Consider the following 19,516-nt stretch of genomic DNA (forward strand, 5'->3'; position numbering starts at 1 on the left):
GAGTGACCAGAAGGGATAAAATAAAAAATGAGATTATAAAAGAAAGACTTGGAATAGAACCAATCTTAAACTATATATAAAAACAGCAAGTTAAGTGGTTTGCTCACCTGGAGAGAAAGTCTTGGGATTCTATACCATACAAGGCATATACAAAAAGAGAAGGCCAAGGAACACGAGGTGGATGCAGAAGATGGAGAGACAGTATCAAAGACATGCTAAAACAGTATCAGATAACAATGGTTGAGGCCACCAGAAGTGCAAGAAGCAGAACTTTGTATCTCAGTAGATTTGAGGGGAGTTTTTCATTTGCTTAGAAATGTATAAGTAACCAAATGCAGATCTGCAATACCATGTCTAAAACGGAGGAGAGATAAGTTTGCAACATTAAAAACATTGGTGGAGTTTCCGTCATAGGATCATGGTCGTCCTCTTGATTTTGCAGGTATCTGAGTAACACTCTCCCCCCCTCCCAAATCTTTATATTTTTTCACCTCAGGTCCTTTTATTCCTTTAAGATATTTTTTCATATTTAGGCTGTTTCAAATATTCAGTTCTGGGGTCTCTTGAGCAATGCATATCTCTTGAGGAGCATTTCAGTTCTTTCTTCTTCAAAAAATATGATGAATGCTTCTCCTTGATGTATTAGATTAAAATGTTAGGTTGATGCAAGCTGCCATCTTTCTTCCGATTGTCTCCTTTTCAAATAATTCCTCTTTTACACTCAGTAAACATAGGCCTTTCCAAATTTAATTTGGTGCAATTTGTGAGCTAAATTTTGAGATGGGCATTTCTTTGTATATACATACACACACACACCCCTTAAGAGTATATACGTATACATTACATACACACACACATACACTCATATAAAGTGCACATATATACCTCACCTGGTCCACCCTAAATGTGGGAGGGGGCATTCTGCTCCCTTTTGCCTTTTAGCTCCAATCCAGGAGCCCTCAAACAATCGCATTCACAACAAACCATTTTATACCAAATTTATATTTTTCTGATAAAGAAATATTTATCAGAAAAATATAAATTATATATATATATATATATATATATATATATATATATATATATATATATATTTCAAATATATACTCATCTCAAATTTTTACCTCAAAATTGCATACATACATATATATACATATGTATATGTGTGCGTATATATATTTAGATATAGATAGATAGATAGATAGATAGATAGATAGATAGATATATTCTCTTCTTAAGATCTCTTCTTTAAATATTTCTCTTCAGGATTTTAATCTTCAGAGCTCCATCCCTTGACCCCCACACTCAAAGACCACCATCTCTCCACTCCACAAATCTGTGGTGCCTTTTGAATAAAGTGGCTTCTTATTCTTCAAAATAACCGCTGAGGGAAATTTTCCAGAAGACTCCGTTCATGAAGAATAGCTCTTATTTCACAGAAGGAAAAGCCTCTTTTTTTAGGTCGCACTTCTGCCTCACGTTTCTCCCCTTCCTCAAGTCTAGAGAACTTTCCCTCCAATTTAAATGTCCGGCGCCCTTCGGGCCCCTTTTAACCGTCGCTTCTTCTAACGGTCTCTTCAAAAGGGGGGCGGGCTTCCCAGCCCCGCCCCTCGGGGAGGAGCGTCCAGCAGGGGCGGGGCCATTAGCTGCTACTAGGCGGTGGGGAGCCCCAATTGGGGAGGCGCTGCTGGGCCGGGACGCGACGCTGTCAGAGGCCGAGCAGGAGCGGCTGCGGGGGTTGCTGAGGCTGGAGATGGCTCTCTTGCGCGGCGTCCAAGCGCTGGCCGAGGACCCGGGCCCGGCTACGATGGGACTGAGGCGCGGGGGGAAACCCGGCGTGGCAGCGCTGCGGGCGGCGCTGCTGGAACTAACGGCGGAGCTGGAGGCAGAGGAGGGACAGGGCCTGCCCGGGGATGCCGCACTCGCTCTGCGGCTCGCCCTGGAGGCGCTGCTGGAGAAGCGGCCGCGGGAGGCTGTTCGAGCGCTGCATCGTGAGGAAGAGCGCGCCCAACCGAAGAGACTGCTGGATCTAATCCAGGCCCTGCAGGAGAAAGGTTGGGCCGAGCGAGGGGACGAGCTGCCCCTGCAGGAGCTGTGCCCACTGCTGAAGAAGGTGCTGCATCTGGTGTTCAAGGAGTGGAGCTGGCTGGCTGCAGATCTGGAGAGGGCTGTGTGGGCAGGGCCTCTGGAGGAGGAGGAGGAGAACACTCCGAATGGGACCTTGCCAAAAGTCTCCTTGGCGGGGTCAGGATTGGGGCACAGGTCTTCCCAAGAGCTCCCCGCACAGAGCTCCCCAAAACACCCCTATCAGAATCATCTTGCGCCAGGAAAGATTGTGCCCACTGACTTGTCTTGTGTCCCAAAGAGAGTGTGTGGGCTCCAGTCAGAACTGCATGTCCCCTCTTTGAAAGGGACCCGATGGAGGACGGTGGAGGACTTTCAGGATGCCTTGCTGGAAGCCACCGGGAGAAAGATGGGTGCTCTGTCCTGTTCCTTGTGGGACCAGGGCCCCCGGAAGATGTGTAGTCGTCTCTACCAACTTTGTCACCAGTGGCTTCAGCCAGAAAGGAAGACCAAAGGGCAGATGCTGGACCTCTTGATCCTGGAGGATTTGGTGGCTCTTCTGCCCCCAGAGATGGAGAGCTGGGTCCGGGAATGTGGAGCAGAGACCAGCGCCCAGGCGGTGGCCCTGGCCGAAGGTTTTCTCCTAAGCCAGGTAGAGGAGCAGAAGAAGCAGAGGGAGATGCAGGTGAGAAATCTTCACTTGGCGAAAATCAAGATGGAAACTCAAAGAATATATGTTGAGATACTTACATGTTGTGAATCTACAAGTAGATGTTTATTTTATTTTATTTCTTAAGCAAATTTATATGGACCCCCCACTCGCTCACAGTGACTGGGCAGCTCACAGAAATAAAACTGCAAATACAAAAACAAGTAAACCCCCACATATCCCTGGCAACAACAATCATACCAACCGTTCTGTATCACCCTGGAGTCCTTAGGCCCCACTGACCTCCTTAAGAGATGACACCCATAACATACCCTGTTTTTTGACTCTGGTGGGTTGTGTAGATGTAATTAGTAAAAAACCTGGCACCAGCCCATGAAGGACTTTTACGGTGACAACCAGTACCTTGAATTGGACCTGGAACCAAATTGGCAACGGATGCAACTCCTTCAAGAGAGATAACATATGTGCAGCTCTAAACTTGCACAAAACCATGGGGGCTGCTGCATTTTGAACCAAATTGAAGCCTCTGGATAGAGTACTTTTCAAGGGCAGCCCATATAGAATGAATTGCAGTAGTCAAGAGGTTGCTAGAGAACGGGTGATTGTGAGCAGGGCTGGTTGGTGCAGGAAAAGGCATTACTGACAATAACCAGCAGTTCACAAAGGCTCTCCAGATCATGACTCATGACTGCTACCTGCTCTTGGAGCAGGAGTTGCAAATTCAGAAGAACTCCCAGATTATGTACTAGGTCCATCTGGGGCACTGCAATCCCACCAAGCCAAAGATGGCAATTCTCTATGGACCAAAGAATCCCAAATCCAGAGTCATTCAGGTTTACCAAGGTTCAGTTTCAGCCCATTGCTATCCAGGCCTTAACAGCCGCTTAACAATTTAAAGCCTAAGACAAATTATTCCATTGAGTAGACAGTGAGAATCTGCTTCTTTTTTTGTAAGTTCTTCTATTTGCTGTTCCTCCAGGTCCACCAAGTTCAGAGGCCCAACTTGAACTCAGTCTTTGAAAATCCCAGGGAAACTAGGGATCTGCCAGATCCTTTCCAGGAGCTGCTCTTTAGAGGGATCTTCCATGAAGATCAAAGGCAGAACACCTCTGGTAAGAGAAGTTTCCTCAGAATGAAAGCACTTTTTTCTCATTCTTAGGGCCCTCTTTTGCATGATTCTTATTCATATCTTAGTAATTATGTCTCTAAACATTGCATTTCCATTATTTTTATTTCACAGGGAAGGAAAAGTTGGCATTCATAAGTGGTTCTCCTTTTTCTGGTGGAGTTGAAAGACCAGCTGAACTTCTGACTCAGGTAGGAGTGAAATGTTTGGAAGAATAGAGAGATGGGTGGAGATCTCTTGTTATGGGCTCTACATGTGATGCTGCTGATTTTGAGCAACATGAAATTAGGATTCAGCTTGCTGGTCAGTTATGCTTATTATTCTCAACACTGTTGTAGGCCTGACAAGAAGCCAAAATTGGTTTGAATGTCATCTGAATGTTGATAGCACCTCACAAATCAAATCCATTTGATGAGCTCTTGCCACTTTTGTAACATTGTTGGGAGGGAAGCAGGATTGCTCCCCAAGGAGACCTTGCAATGTATCAGCTAAAATGTTAAAGAAGATCCCACCAGTATGTCCTCCTGCAGTTGACAGATAGGATGAGAACCAGTGAGAGGCTACCTGAATTGATCCAGAAAAATATTTTGTGTGTATTCACAGAAGGGCCCTGGCAGTCCTGCATACTCAGTACATTTGATACACTGGCCATTTCCAACCAAGTACAATAAAACCAATACAATAAATAAATAAACATAAATAAATAAAATAAATAAAAATAAAGTACAATAAAACCAGGGACACAATGGCTCAGTGGCTAAGACACTGAGCTTGTTGATCGAAAGGTTAGCAGTTCAGCAGTTCGAATCCCTAGTGCTGTGTAACAGGATGAGCTCCCGTTACTTGTCCCAGCTTCTGCCAACCTAGCAGTTTGAAAGCATGTAAAGAATGCAAGTAGAAAAATAGGGACCACTTTTGGTGGGAAGGTAACAGCGTTCCGTGCGCCTTTGACGTTGAGTCATGCCGGCTACATGACCACAGAGACATCTTCGGACAGCACTGGCTCTTCGGCTTTGAAACGGAGATGAGCACTGCCTCCTAGAGTCGGGAACAACTAGCACAGGGGTGGGCAATTGTGGCTCTTTTACAATCTCAGGAATTCTGGGAGTTGAAGTCCATAGGTTGTAAAAGAGCCACAATTGCCCATCCCTGAACTAGCACATATGTGTGAGGGAAACCTTTACCTTTACAATAAAACCAACAGAATTAAAATAGAATACAATACAGAATAACAACAGTGAATAGTGTATAATTCTAATCTGATAGGGCCTCCGACTGTCCTAATTCAAGATTTGGAAAAACAGATTTTCTGGAATGTCAGCAGGGTGGGAGACATTAACCCCAGATAAGGTGCCCCTGTAACCCACTGCAAATCTCTGCTTTGGGGGTTCTTGAAAGAAAACAAAAGAATTTCTAAATAAAAATTCTCTGCTTCTTTTTGTAGGTTCTTGCATTGTTTGAAGAAGTGGCTGTGTATTTTTCCAAGGATGAATGGTCCCGGTTAGATCCTGATCAAAAAGCCCTACACAGAGAAGTGATGCTAGAAAACTCCAGAAATGTGGCCTTTTTAGGTAAGCCCCCCCCCCCCCTGCTTTGTCATTAGATGCCTAGAAGAAATACTTTATGGTCAGATAGATCCAGTTTTCTTTTTAAAAAATCTCCAAACAACTTCTCCAGGCTAGGGAAAGGAGGGGTTCTATCATCTTATTGATGAGAGATTGAATTAAATGGTGTTACAGGTAGTCCTCAATTTATGACCAGTTGCTTAATGCCTATTTGAAGTAATAACAGTGCCCCCGAAACAGATTTCTGTCCGTGCCCTCAAAATATCAGCCCCAGAGACCTCAAGATTCAGACACTTTGGAAGCGGTGACTATTTGGGGCCCTCACAAAGTGTCTGGGGTCATGTGATTGCCCTTTGGTACCCCAGAAGCCACCCATCCTTAGGATTTTCTATTTTGAGGCTCAGTTCAGTGGTGGGTTTCTCCCAGTTCAGACCAGTTCTATAGAACCGGTAGTAAAACCAGGGGGGGGAGCTCCACCCGCTGACCCAGACGTCATCAAAAGCGATTTGCGTATGCGCAGAAGAACGCATGCGGGTGTGAGCAGACCATGCACACGCACACGGGCACGATGCGAACCGATAGTAAAGGTAAGTAGAACCCACCCCTGGCCCAGCTGATTGCACAACAGCCAGGGACTGCTCAGCATGTCTATGGTTTTTTTCTCCCCATTGATGTGAATACGTGATATCCAGGGACTTTGCAGTCGCCATGTCTTTTCTTGCCAAGGTCACATGAGGGATCGATATCCAAGAGCGGTGCACCTTCCCCCCCCCCATTGTTGTTGCGTGCAGAAGCAGCGGAGCAAAGTGTTACAAGAAAGGTAAGTACTTTTTCCATATTGACGTATGCTTGGCTTTAATTTTCCCCCCAGTTTTTGTACAGATTTGTGCGGGAGCATGCATGTCGCATCTTCTTCCTGTCTAATTTTCAATTATATTTAATAACACTATGCTGGTTTACCGTTTTAAATTTTTTTTCACATTCCAATATTTTCTTTCCTTTAGAAGCAGAGAGCAGCCGGGTTAACTACGTACTTCTGTATTAGTTATTGTTAAAGCTGGCACCCGCCAGGGCATAGAAAAACTCTTACTAGTGGAAGATAGGAAGATGGGGAGAGACCTGGCCCACAGAATCTCCAAGAGCCAGACACGATTGAACAGTCTATATCATCATCATCACCGTATTATTGATGTATGGTAAGCATTTTGTCTACTATGGTGTGTTAATCTTTGTTGTTTCTTGTTGATCTAGGACAGAGTTCCCCAACCTTTCTGGGTTGCAGCCCGGGGGATTTTGTGGGAGGGGCAAATGCATGTGCACGCGTGCGCGCGACATTCGTGGCAACACTTGTGCGAGGGGGGCTGCAAGCACCCGCGATGACTCTAACGTGAGTGGGGCTGCGAGCGCCTGCAACAGCATGAGTGCTCTGTAGGCTGGGTGCGCCTACAGAGGTGCACACACTGGCCGGCCACTCATGTGGCCCAGTGGCAATTAGCCCATGGCCCGGTAGTGGCCCATGGCCCACAGGTTGGGGATCCCTGATCTAGGATGTTTCTTTTATTTATTTATTTTTTACTGTACTGCATTTGTTCTAAAGTGTTTTTTTTTAATAATACTTTATTGATTTTTAAATTTTTTTTTAAAAAGAAAACATCAAATCTCAGTTAATAGAACAAGACTATAAGGATATGTCTATTTCTAATAATGGTAGATTTGAAGATACTTAATATGTACATAATGTAAATATGTAACCGCACGACACCTAAAGTGTTTTTTAAATTTCTTTTACAATAGTTTGGAAATGATGTAGTAAATGAAAAATAATGTTTGGAGTTGTCAACACTTCCCATCTGCTTTCTCTGGGTTTTCCAACAGCAACAGAGAACCAAATACTGTCTCTCCTCCCCGCCCCCCAAAATACAGTAGCCCTACATTAGATCTGCTGTTGTTGGAAAACACAGAGAAAACAGGTGAGAATGTATTGAAAACTCTCACCACTTTTCCTCTTTTACAGTATTTTTATTTTCTTTATATTTTAAAGAGGGGTCAAAATATTGGGGAATAAAAGAAATTATGTTTATTTAATGCACAATGTGTCTTACTGTACACACATTGCAAATGTGGCAATGTCTGTAGAGATTCTCAGTCATCCAGGTCATGGTTTATTTATTTCTTTATTTCTTTATTAAATTTATATCCCGCTCTTCTCCCCAAAGGGACTCAGGGTGGTGAACAGCCGAGAATTAAAATAACATACAATATAAAAGATAATTAAAAATAAATTAAATTAAACGGCCTCCCAATTTAAAACCCCTAGCTATACAATTAAAAAACTAACCCATAAAACCTATTCAGGCCAGGCCGGCTTGCTGAAATAAAAACGTCTTCAGGGCCTTACGGAAAGTGCGTAAGGATGGTTGTCCCAAAGGTGATTTTTCAGGAGGCAACTGGACTTTCTTGTTTTTTCTTTGACGACATTTCGCTTCTCATCCAAGAAGCTTCTTCACCTCTGACAGGATAGTGGGGGATGGAAGGATTTATATTCCTTGCAGACAGCTGGTCATTTGCATCCTTTTAGAAGTCCTTGAAACACGTGGAGGTTTATCTGTGTCCTCAGGGTCACCTGAGTAGTGCTCCTGGTTCCTGTAGTCTGCAATTTTTCCTCTGGAAATCCATTCTTACTCCTGCACCATTCAAAGGGTGTTCATCTCAAATGGTATAGCTAAAAGTCTGTAGAGATTCTCAAGTCATCCAGATCAATTTCCAGAGGAAAAATTGCAGACTGCAGGAACCAGGAGCACTACTCAGGTGACCCTGAGGACACAGATAAACCTCCACGTGTTTCAAGGACCGTCTAAAAGAAAGCAGATGACAAGCTCTGTGCAAGGAATATGAATCCTTCCATTCCCCACTATCCTGTCAGAGCAGAAGAAGCTTCTTGGGGAAAAAAAAAAAGAAAGTCCAGTTGCCTCCTGAAAAAGCGCCTTTGGAACAAATGTGGCAATGGTTTCTCTGTGAGAGAGTCATGCAGATGGCAGGGACCCAACCATAGAATAAAATGCTAGTGAAACAATACCATATGTATTGTCTACCTTGTTTCTAAACTCCTGACTTTTAACTTCGCAAATTATTTTTATGAGGTTCTTATCCCTTTCTACGAACCCTGGCTTTTCCTCACAAATGCATTGTATGTAGAGCAGGAGTCCGCAACCCCTGATCTGTGAACCGGTCCCAGTCCACGGCGTGCCAAAAACTGGGCTACGCAAATGAGCGAAGCCCCATACACGGGATACAGGCAGCACACAAAACCACACCCTTTCTGGTCCGTGGAAAAACCTCTCTCCACAGAACTAGTCCCGGGTGCCCCAAAGGTTGGGGGCCACTCCCTTCAATTGTCAAAAATCAGATTCAGTCTTGCACATGCTGTACACCAGGGGTGAAATGCTACCGGTTTGCACCGGTTCAGGCAAGCCGGTAGTGATAAAAGCTACCAGTTCGGATGAACTGGTATTTCCAACGATCAGCTAGAAATCCTGCTTTCTAGCGAATCTAAATCGCGCGGCACAGCTGTCCCGCCCCCTCTTTTGCATGCTTTTGGCATGCACTGTGCATGTGTTCACATGCAGCGTGCTTTTAGCATGCACTGTGCATGCACATGCATAGCACGTGTTTGGCACGCATTGCGCATGTGCAGACAGCGAACCAGTGGCAATCTGCGGAGGATTTCACCACTGCTGTACATTATAAGAAAAAAAAAAGATCAAGAGCAGGATGGGGAACCAGTTAAGAAAAAAGATGGTGTGTGTAAACAAATATTTAGTGCAATGAAAAAATGAATTTAAAATATGTTGATGGTAGCAGTAATCATTCATATCCTGTTGTACAGAGAAATTGTTTTTTGCCAGATAAGAAAAACACATTCTTGTACTACAATACTGCCTTCCCCTACCCTAACACTGAAGATAAATTATTCTGAACCAATCTCTCTCTCTCTTTCTTTCTCTTCATAGGTCAATACTTTGCAATTATCTCTTGGTTTGGTTGGCAGTGTCTTCAAATCAAAAGAAACTGAGTTCCTCTTCAGTGAAGCAGGGAGGCGAGAAGCAAAGGAAAAGCATCAATCTGGATTTTTTTTTTTTTAATTTGATTTATATGCCGCCCTTCTCCGAAGACTCAGGGCGGCTTACAATGTGCTCAGCAATAGCCTTCATCCTTTTGTATATTTATACAAAGTCAGCTTATTGCCCCCACAACTGGGTCCTCAATTTGAAGAGGAAGATCATCAAAGCACATGACGAAGGAAAGGAAGTGAACATTATAGTGCAAGAAGAAGGGCTGGCCCATTCTACTGTCTTTGCTACCATCTTCCCCTATCTTGAAGGCCAAAGAAAAGATCAGAGAGGTGATTAAAGGAGCACCGGAATGGATGCCATTATCGCAAGAAACCAAACGGCGGCTCATTCGCGAAATAGAAAACTGTTTTTGTTGTGGATTGAGGATCAAATCTAAAAGAGGATTCTGATTGGTCTTCTTCTCATTCAGGCTAAGGCGCACAGCAGTTTCACAGCGCTGAAGGAAAGACTGGAAAGGAGTACACCACGATATTCACTGCCAGCCGTAGACGATTTACGTGGTTTCAGTGAAGATTCAATTACCACAACATACACTCAGCAAGCGAAGCCACAAGCACCGACGAAGAACGCTTTCCAATGCTTTCCAGATGAACTTGATGACATCATAGCAAAAGGCAACTCTTTTGCCTGAACAGAAATTCAACATGGATGAAACTGAGGTGTTTCGGAAGAAAATGCCGGAGTGGATCTGTATACACAAAGGAGGGAGGCCAAAGAGACACCTGGATATAAAATGTTCTGCGACAGAATAGCACTTCGCATTAGCACTTAGACTTATATAGCACTATAACAATAGCACTTAGACTTATGCTGAATTTATATTTTACCAACAAAGAAATAAAGGGAGACTAGTATAGATCTATTTCAAGCTATTTAGCTCTCATCAGCTAGCCATAAATAGCTTGAAATAGATCTATACTAGTCTCTCTTTATTTTTTTTTCGGTAAAATATAAATTCAACCCAAAAATAGTTTGTCGCAAAAGTGACTGCCTGTGAAGGCTCCTGGATCGGGGGCTGAAAGGCAAAAGCGGAAGCAGTATGCATCCGTCCCATATTTGGGTAGACCAGGTTGCCCTGATAGACCGATCTCACTGGAAAAACACTTTTTCACTTAGATTTATATACTGCTTCACAGTGCTTTACAGCCCTCTCTGAGCGGTTTACAGAGTCAGCCTATTGCTCCCCAACAATTTGGGTCCTCGTTTTACCAACCTTGAAAGGATGGAAGGTTGACTCAACCTTGAGCCAGTGAGAATCGAATTGCTGGCGGTCGGCAGAATTAGCCTGCAGTACTGCATTCTAACCATTACGCCACCACATCTCTTAATAACCTCATTGTTGGGCAGAAATGTCTGAATTTAAGCGAAGCCATTTCTGATCCATAAAACAGTATGTTTAAAAATCAGCAAGCACACATTCCCATTTATTACAGAGCCAGTTAAAAAGTTTGGCTGACTCCAGTCCTCTTTGAGGATTGATTTATGAGTTGTTTTGTACTTCTAAGTAAAGACATACTGCTTGGAAAAACTGAATTCGTTTCAAAACTTTCCTGCTTCTCGACAACATCCCTGGACATCCCGTCTCTTGGCAATCTCAAAGATATATAGGTAGTTTATTTCTCCCCCCAAAACTCCACCTGTCTCCTTCAGCCTACAGACCACTGCAACATTCAAGATTTATTATTTGAGTGCAAGTGGAAAATGAAGGCGTAGCATTATGTGACTTTTGGAAAGCCTACAATCACTTCCATTGCATTATAAATGTTGTAGCAGCTTGGCAGGATATCATTGCAAAATGTATACAAGGCATTTGGAAAACCCATATAAAAAGTTTTGCTTGCACTTACAATTGGGAAAATTTTGATGAAAATTTGCAAGACGTCCATCAGGTATTTTGTCGCTCACAAAATCCCACGATTTAGAGCCTTATGCTGAAACATTTGATAGCCCAGACTGAGAGAGCTTTCAAATGAAGATTCAATAGAACTGCAAGACGAATAGGAAGGATGACAGACCGAGAGGGTGGGGGGGTGGGAGAGGAAGAGGATTTTGAAGGGGAAGGAGAAAATGTAGCAATTCAGCCCAAAAACTTACCTCTGAAAGCATTGACTGGTTTTTTTTTTCTCTCTCGCATGAACCAAGCTTTATAATTTTGGGAAAGCAGAGATCCAAATTTACAATGGGTTGAAAAGATGCCTAGGGGAATTGACGAGATCATGTGCTGTAGGGTTAAAAGCAGAAAAATTTATAAATCACGCTTGCTGGATTCTTTAGGAAAGTTATTTCTTTTTCAAATGTACCACCTTCCCCATGTACAGGAACAGAAGACTGTCAGCCGTCAATCAGCTATGCCAACCTATCTATCGTCACCGGCACTCAAGACACAGGAAAAGATTACTGTATGTTTATACAGAAGGCAGTCGTAAAATCTGATTTTGCCCTTTATTTTTGCCCAGTAATGCAATATTATGTCTATAATAATACTTGTATTTTCTTTTGTTACATACAAGTTGTTATTAAAATGTTTTTACTGTAAAGTTTTAAATGTTTTGCTTAGCCCTGAGTCTCCGGAGAAGGGCGGCATATAAATCAAATTTTAAAAAAAATGTTCAGTTCTTTGAAGGATGACAGAAATAGATTACTGAATTAAAGATGGTTGAAGGGGGAAAGGTGTTCTGAATTGCTCTGTTCTGTTCTGAAGCTTGTATTGTTAGGGCCAATTCTTGGGTTTGGGAGAATTAAATACTGTAATAGCCCACTTAAGATAGCCCGATAGTAGCAATTCTAATCTAAAGGTGGTTTACAGCTGCCGTTTTAAACTCTCACCTTACATACAGTTCAGTAGTATTGTATTTATTCTTAGATCCTGTAAAGTTTTTAAGACAATCTTTTGCTGATGAAATATGCCTTTCTGAGTTTTCAGAATTCTAATATTCTCCTTAAAGAACCAAGGTGAATTGGAAATACCTCTGTGACTAGTATTATTTTCAGTTAATAATGGTTGATTATTTGAACGTTTTAAGGTCTTTTTTGGAATCTTTGTTTTGCAATACAGTATTGTATAGACCAGGGATGTCAAACTGAATTTCATTGAGGGTCGCATCAGGGCAGTGGTTGACCTGGGGGGGGGGCAGCTGGGCATGCCCAACTGAGTGGGTGTGACCAACTAGGTGGGCGTGGCCATCTTGACACCACTCCCCCAACTGCTGGCATGTTTCCTCTTCGCACTCGGTAGACCGGGCTGAAGCCACGCTGGCCTTGATTTTTCCTCTTCGCACTGGGTAGACTGGTCCGAAGCTACGCTGGCCCAAACTTTCCTTTTCACATTGGGTAGACCAGGACGGCCCCATGGGCTGGATCCAACCACATCGCAGGCCAGATGTGGCCTGCGGCCCTTGAGTTTGACACTCCTGGTATAGATAAATGCTTAACTTATAACCTCAATTGAACCCAGAGTTTTGGTCATAATTCCTTGCAGTCACTAAACGAGGTACCCATGAGACCGCTTTGTTCAAGAACCACAATCCTGATTCTCCCTTTTGCAGTTATTAATCGACTGCATGCCATAAAGCAGAACATTTGGTGATTGGTGAGGCTGTGTTGCAGGTCTGCACTCTGTTTCAGGCCCAGGCACACACTGCCTTTCCCTCAGCTCATACATGGCCTGTGCTGGAACTGAAATAAGAGACCCAGGGTTTTCAGCAGTCTCAGCCAGCTGCCATCACCATCCCCGTTCTAATCATCTGTTTTAGTCCTGTATGTGAGCCTTGAGAAATGATGCAATTGCCCCCGTGGCCCAGTGCTCCCTAGGAACTGCAGCATGCCACTAACCTTCAAACATCTTTCTCCTGTTGACAGGTCCGCGCAGCCTATTCGAGGCAGCTCTGGGTTTCATAAGACCTTATGCCTTAAGCGGTTTCAGAGCATGTTCTCATGTGACCTTCAGATCCTTTAGAAGCTACATAAGAGGGGTGTGTCTCCGGTGGCCTTCAAAACATCTGGAGACTGTGCAGGACCATGCCCCATTCTTGTGAGGATTCCGGAAGCTGTGTGAGAACACGTTCCATTCTTGGGTGGATTCCAGAACCTCAAGAGGCTGGTGTGTGAGCATATCCTGTTCTTGTATAATTTCTGGAAGCTCCAGAAGACAACACAAGAGCATGTCCTATCGCCCACCTCCGAAGGCTCTGGAGTTTGCGTGAGAGCACACCCTGTTCTCATGTAGTTTCTGGAAGGTCCGTAGGCCGTGCAACAGCACACTTTGTTCTCACATGACTTCCAGAGGTTATGTGAGAACATGCTCCACAGCTGTTTTTAGGAAAGAAGGCCTTGTGCAACTTGGAGTTGCCTCAGATACACTGTGGGGGCCTCTCAATAGAAGGAGGAAGCCAGCTGAAGGTAAGTGGCATGCTCATGTGCCTTGGAGATTGGCACGAGGCAGCATTTCTGCGCGGCAATGGTGATGCTAGGGCTGAAGAGGCCGGGATGGTAGCAGATAACTAAGACTGCTGCAGGTCCCTGGCCTCTAGTTCAAGTCCAAGCTTAGTGCAGCTTGGTGCCAAGTGCTACTAGTGAGGGTAGCCTAGACGGAGATAGTCAGGTGGCTGGGTGCGAGTTGCAGCACCCCTATGGTAATAGTAGGTATGCTGCAGAGCATCCACATTTTGTTATGTGATCATGGGGGCACTGCAATGGTTATAACTTTGAGCAGTGGTTGTAATTCTGTTCAGCACCATCGTAATTTCAAATGGTTGCTGAACAAATGTCGTAAGTTGAGGAATACTTGTACCATAGTAACTTTAAAGGTGTACAACTATTAAGGTTTTCCCCCCCGATATAGAAAACTGCAGCTTTTGTTACTGTTTATAAATCTGGTTTTTATTAAGATACAGAATTAATTTAAACTGTTGGGGGGGGGCATTATCACATTATCACCTTCCGCAGCAGTACTGCACACTATGTGTGGTTTCATTTAACAACCTTAAATGACTGAAGGAAAACTGCAAGCACCAATTGTGATTCATTTAATGACTACTGTAAAAATGGTTTTAAAAACAGATCTGGTCAAATGATTGGATTTATGACCCTAATTTAATGGGGAAATTCTGGACAATTCTGTTGAAGGTTACCAGTAAATGTAAATGAAATTAACTATATAGACTGCTGCTGTGCTCCCTGAATCCCTTCCTGTTTCTCTATAAACTATTGTTTTACCACAGTTAATAGCAGGTATTTCAAGACAGACAAGAAATTAGATCTAGTAATTATAAATCCTTGCTCCCATGGTTCCATTTGTTCACCTCTGGAATATATATTACCAGCATTTCCCCCCTGATTTCTCACTTCCTTAGCTGAACTCGGAGATTTGATAGCAACCCATAAGCAGAATTCATTCATTCAACGAGATGGTGTAACAATGCAAATGTCTCTTTTATGTAAGCAAATGGATTTTTAGATGGTTTAAGAAGCTCATAAAATAGAAGTGATCCGCTTCTACACTGTGTAGTGTTATACTATGGACATTATAATAACTTGTCACTCAAACGCCAAATTTGTAAGGCTTAGATCAGAGTATTTACCGTAATGTTGGTCAGCAGAACAAACTCCTTTCAAAATACTTTTTATTTATTTATTTGTCAAGCGTGTATAAGATGACAGATATAGGTATAAACATGATTATGAATACATGAAATGGATACGAATAAATGGGGACATTAGAACAGGGACGGTAGGCACGTTGGTGCACTTATGCACGCCCCTTAAAGACCTCTTAGGAATGGGGGTGAGGTCAACAGTAGACAGTCTAAGGTTAAAGTTGTGGGAGTTCGGGGAAGAAACATGGCAGAATTTCACTAGGAAATTTATACTCACTTTCTGTGCTTGAATTTTTATTTTGCTTCCTCTACCTTGCCTCAATTTTTCATTCATTCTTTTTCTCTTAAGGAAATTGCATTCAAGAGAACAAGGAAGCCTTCCAAATGTTCAGGCACGAAGAGAGAAGAGAAGGGCTTGCAAATTCAATGGAACCCAAAGAACATGAAAGAAATCTGTCAAAAAATGAGAGTAACAGTAGCTCAACTTTCCCATCCACTGAAATCCAGGACTTTCTTCCCAGAAAAGATCACAACAAAAAAATAAATGTGGAAAGCGTGGAAACATTTGAAGAGGGCTCAGATTTATATGAACATCACACAATTAGCACTAAAAAAGAGGATGTATACCAAAAGGTTGAAAACGGCTACAATTGGACTTCTAACCTTTCTTTATGTGGTGAAACGAACATGGGAAATGAACCATATCAATGTGCAGAGAATGGAAAGCATTTAAGTGAGAGCAATTCCCTTGCTTCCAGTGAAAGAATCCATTCAGGAGGGAAACAGTATAAATGCATGGAATGTGGAAAGAGTTTTAGCAAGCAGAGATATCTTACTTCCCATAAAAAAATTCACACAGGAGAGAAACCATATAAGTGCATGGAGTGTGGAAAGAGCTTTACTCAAAAGGTTACTCTTAATTCCCATCAGATGATCCACACAGGAGAGAAACCATATAAATGTATGGAATGTGGTAAGAGCTTCAGGAAGGCCACCCAGCTTACTTCCCATCAAAAGATCCACAGAGGCGAAAAACCATATAAGTGCACGGAGTGTGGAAAGAGTTTTACCCAAAAGGTTACTCTTAATTTCCATAAAATGATTCATACTGGAGAGAAACCATATACGTGTATGGAGTGTGGAAAGAGCTTCCGGAAGAGCGCTCGGCTTACTTCCCATCAAAGGATCCACACAGGAGAAAAACCATATAAATGCACGGACTGTGGAAAGGGCTTCAGCTTGAGCAGTTCCTGTACATATCATAAAAGGATCCATGCAGGTGACGGAACGTATGAATGCATGGAATGCGGAAAGACTTTCAGCCAGTGCAGCTATCTTAATTCTCATAAAAAAATTCACACAGGGGAGAAACCATATAAGTGCACAGATTGTGGAAAGAGCTTTAATCAGAAGTGTAACCTTAATTACCATAGAATGATTCATACGGGGGAAAAACCATATAAATGTGAAGAGTGTGGAAAAGGCTTTATCCAGAATTTTCAACTTACCTATCATAAACGGATCCACACGGGGGAGAAGCCGTATTCGTGTTTGGAGTGTGGAAAGAACTTCAGGTGGAGCATTCAACTGACTTCCCATCAAAGGACCCACACAAAGGAGAGACCGTATAAATGCACGGAATGTGGAAAGTGTTTCAGCCAGCGCGGTAATCTCAATTCCCATAAAAAAATCCACACACAGGAGAAACCATATAAATGCATGGAATGTGGAAAGAGCTTTACTCAGAAGGTGACTCTTAACACCCACAAAATGATACACACAGGAGAGAGGCCATATACGTGTACAGAGTGTGGAAAGAGCTTCCGGAAAAGCAGTCAGTTTATATCCCATCAAAGGATCCACACAGGGGAAAAACCATATAAGTGCACGGAGTGTGGAAAGAGCTTCAGCATGAGCGGTTCCTTTGCATACCATAAAAGGATCCATGCAGGAGTAGGACCATATCAATGCATGGAATGCGGAAAGAGTTTTACCCAGTGCAGCTATCTTAATTCTCATAAAAAAATCCACACGGGGGAGAAACCATATAAGTGCATGGATTGTGGAAAGAGCTTTAGTCAGAAGTGTAATCTTAATTCCCATAGAATGATTCACACAGGGGAGAAACCATACAAATGTGAAGAGTGTGGAAAGAGCTTTATCCAAAACTTTCAACTTACCTACCATAAAAGGATCCACACGGGGGAGAAACCGTTTAAATGCATAGAATGTGGAACGAGTTTCAGGTGGAGCACTCAGCTGACTTCCCATCAAAGGACCCACACAAAGGAGAGACCGCATAAATGCATGGAATGTGGGAAGACTTTCAGCCAGCGCAGTAATCTCAATTCCCATAAAAAAATTCATAATGAGGAGAAACCGTATAAGTGCACGGAGTGTGGAAAGAGCTTCAGTCTTAAGGTTACTCTTAATAACCACAAGGTGATTCACACAGGGGAGAAGCCGTATAGATGCACAGAGTGTGGAAAGAGCTTCAGGAGAAGTACCGAACTTATTTCCCATCAAAGAATCCACACGGGGGAAAAAACCATATAAGTGCACAGAGTGTGGGAAGTGCTTTAGCATGCATAGTTCCTTTACATACCATAAAAGGATTCACAAGGGGGGGCAAGCCATATAAATGCATGGAATGTGGAAAGAGCTTCATCAATAGCCGTTCCCTTACATATCATAAAACGATTCACATAAGGGAAAAACCATATAAATGCGAAGAGTGTCGGAAGAGCTTTGCCCAAAAGATTCAGCTGATTTCCCATCAGATGGTCCACACAAGGGAGAAGCCATATTCAAAAGCTTGGGGGGTGGACTAGAAGACCTCCAAAGTTCCTTTCAGGTCTGTTAGTCTGTTATTCTGCTTCAACAGAAAAGGATCCACATGAAGAAGAAACAGTAGAAATGCTTGGAATGTGGAAAGAGGTTCTGTGAAAATCCATGAAACCATCTTTCCAGAGGTTTGGTAGTGACCGATCATCAGGAATGTCCACTTCCAATATAATTGGCCCCAAGAAATTTCTAGCTATAAAGCTAAAGGTAAAGGTTCCACTCACACATATGTGCTAGTCGTTCCCGACTCTAGGGGGCGGTGCTCATCTCCATTTCAAAGCCGAAGAGCCAGCACTGTCTGAAGACGTCTCCATGGTCATGTGGCCGGATGACTAAATGCCAAAGGTGCTGTTACCTTCCCACCAAAGTGGTCCCTATTTTTCTACTTGCATTTTTTACGTGCTTTCGAACAGCTAGGTTGGCAGAAGCTGGGACAAGTAATGGGAGCTCACCCCATTATGCAGCACTAGGGATTCGAACCACTGAACTGCCGACTTTTTGATCCACAAGCTCAGTGTCTTTAGTCACTGAGTCACACAGAGTCTCAGATGATAAACTCCTGGAGCAGTTTCTGAGCAGTGATTCTTGTCAATTCCATCTCAGCCAGCTGGAGCAACAGAAGGAACAGGAAGAACTACAGAGGAGAGGCCTCATCTGGCAAGCTCAAAATGGGATCTAAAATAATAAAGTACAGCTGTTTTGAATTCTTAAATGACTTCCTGTTTGAGTTTTGCTGGGGTTAACAATATTAGATGTTTTAGGGTAAATTATTCCAATGCAATTCCAGTGAAAATATTTGGAGAAATTCTTGCACTGTTGCCCTCCATTCTTATCTTTGGTGTAGAGGTAATCCTCAATGTACGACTATAATTGAGCCCAAAATTTCTGTTGTTGAGACATTTGGGAGTTTTGCCCTATTTTATAACTTTTCTCACGTTAGTTGTTAAGTGAATCCCTGTGATTGATTAGTAACCCAGTTGTTAAATGAATTTGGCTTCCCCATTGACTTTGCTTGTCAGACAATCACAAAAGGTAATCACATAACCGTGGGACACAGCAATGGTCATAAATATGAAGCAGTTGCCAAGCATCTGAATTTTGATCACACGATCCTAAAAAATGGTCATGAATCACTTTTTTCAGTGCCATTGCAACTTTGAACGGTCACAAAATGAACTGTTGTAAATCGAGGACTATCTGTAGTTAATGGTCAGGCAAATCCCCACCCTACATGCTCTCATCATCTGCTCGCCCCACATGCCACATCCCAAACTACCAGTTCAGACATACCAAACATACTTCTCAATTGAGCCACTCCTAGAAATGTGCTTCCAGGATGTTAACATGAAATTCTCCTTATGTTCTGCCCCAGCTACGGACCCCAAAGAACGCAGCACACACAAAGTCCGTTCAAACCTTAAGTTTACTAAATAAACCAGTCTTTTACAACAACAGCTGTTAATTAACTGCATTAACAGCCGCCAAGAATTCAAAGAATAATAACTCTACTGTGGTTGGCA

At 42.9% G+C, this 19,516-nt stretch overlaps 2 protein-coding genes across 2 annotated transcripts; both read left to right on the forward strand.

Moving 5' to 3' along the window:
• The first annotated feature begins 418 nt into the window (after nucleotides 1-418).
• LOC117668111 (uncharacterized) lies at nucleotides 419-12,095 on the forward strand. Its single transcript, XM_034421807.3, has 8 exons — nucleotides 419-442; nucleotides 1,499-2,749; nucleotides 3,714-3,846; nucleotides 3,975-4,051; nucleotides 5,305-5,431; nucleotides 6,118-6,245; nucleotides 6,430-6,621; nucleotides 9,436-12,095. The coding sequence occupies exons 1-7, from the start codon at nucleotides 419-421 to the stop codon at nucleotides 6,478-6,480; spliced, it is 1,791 nt and encodes a 596-aa protein (XP_034277698.2). The 3' UTR covers nucleotides 6,481-6,621; nucleotides 9,436-12,095.
• A 372-nt stretch (nucleotides 12,096-12,467) lies between these two features.
• LOC148116033 (uncharacterized) lies at nucleotides 12,468-18,708 on the forward strand. The gene has a single exon (XM_087884750.1). It carries the CDS (start codon nucleotides 15,537-15,539, stop codon nucleotides 17,706-17,708), a length of 2,172 nt encoding a protein of 723 aa, XP_087740876.1. The 5' UTR covers nucleotides 12,468-15,536; the 3' UTR covers nucleotides 17,709-18,708.
• Nucleotides 18,709-19,516: the final 808 nt, after the last annotated feature.

The sequence above is a fragment of the Pantherophis guttatus genome, chromosome 2, assembly GCF_059756535.1.
Source record: "Pantherophis guttatus breed Tessera chromosome 2, ASM5975653v1, whole genome shotgun sequence".
In the NCBI taxonomy this organism is placed as follows: domain Eukaryota; kingdom Metazoa; phylum Chordata; class Lepidosauria; order Squamata; family Colubridae; genus Pantherophis; species Pantherophis guttatus.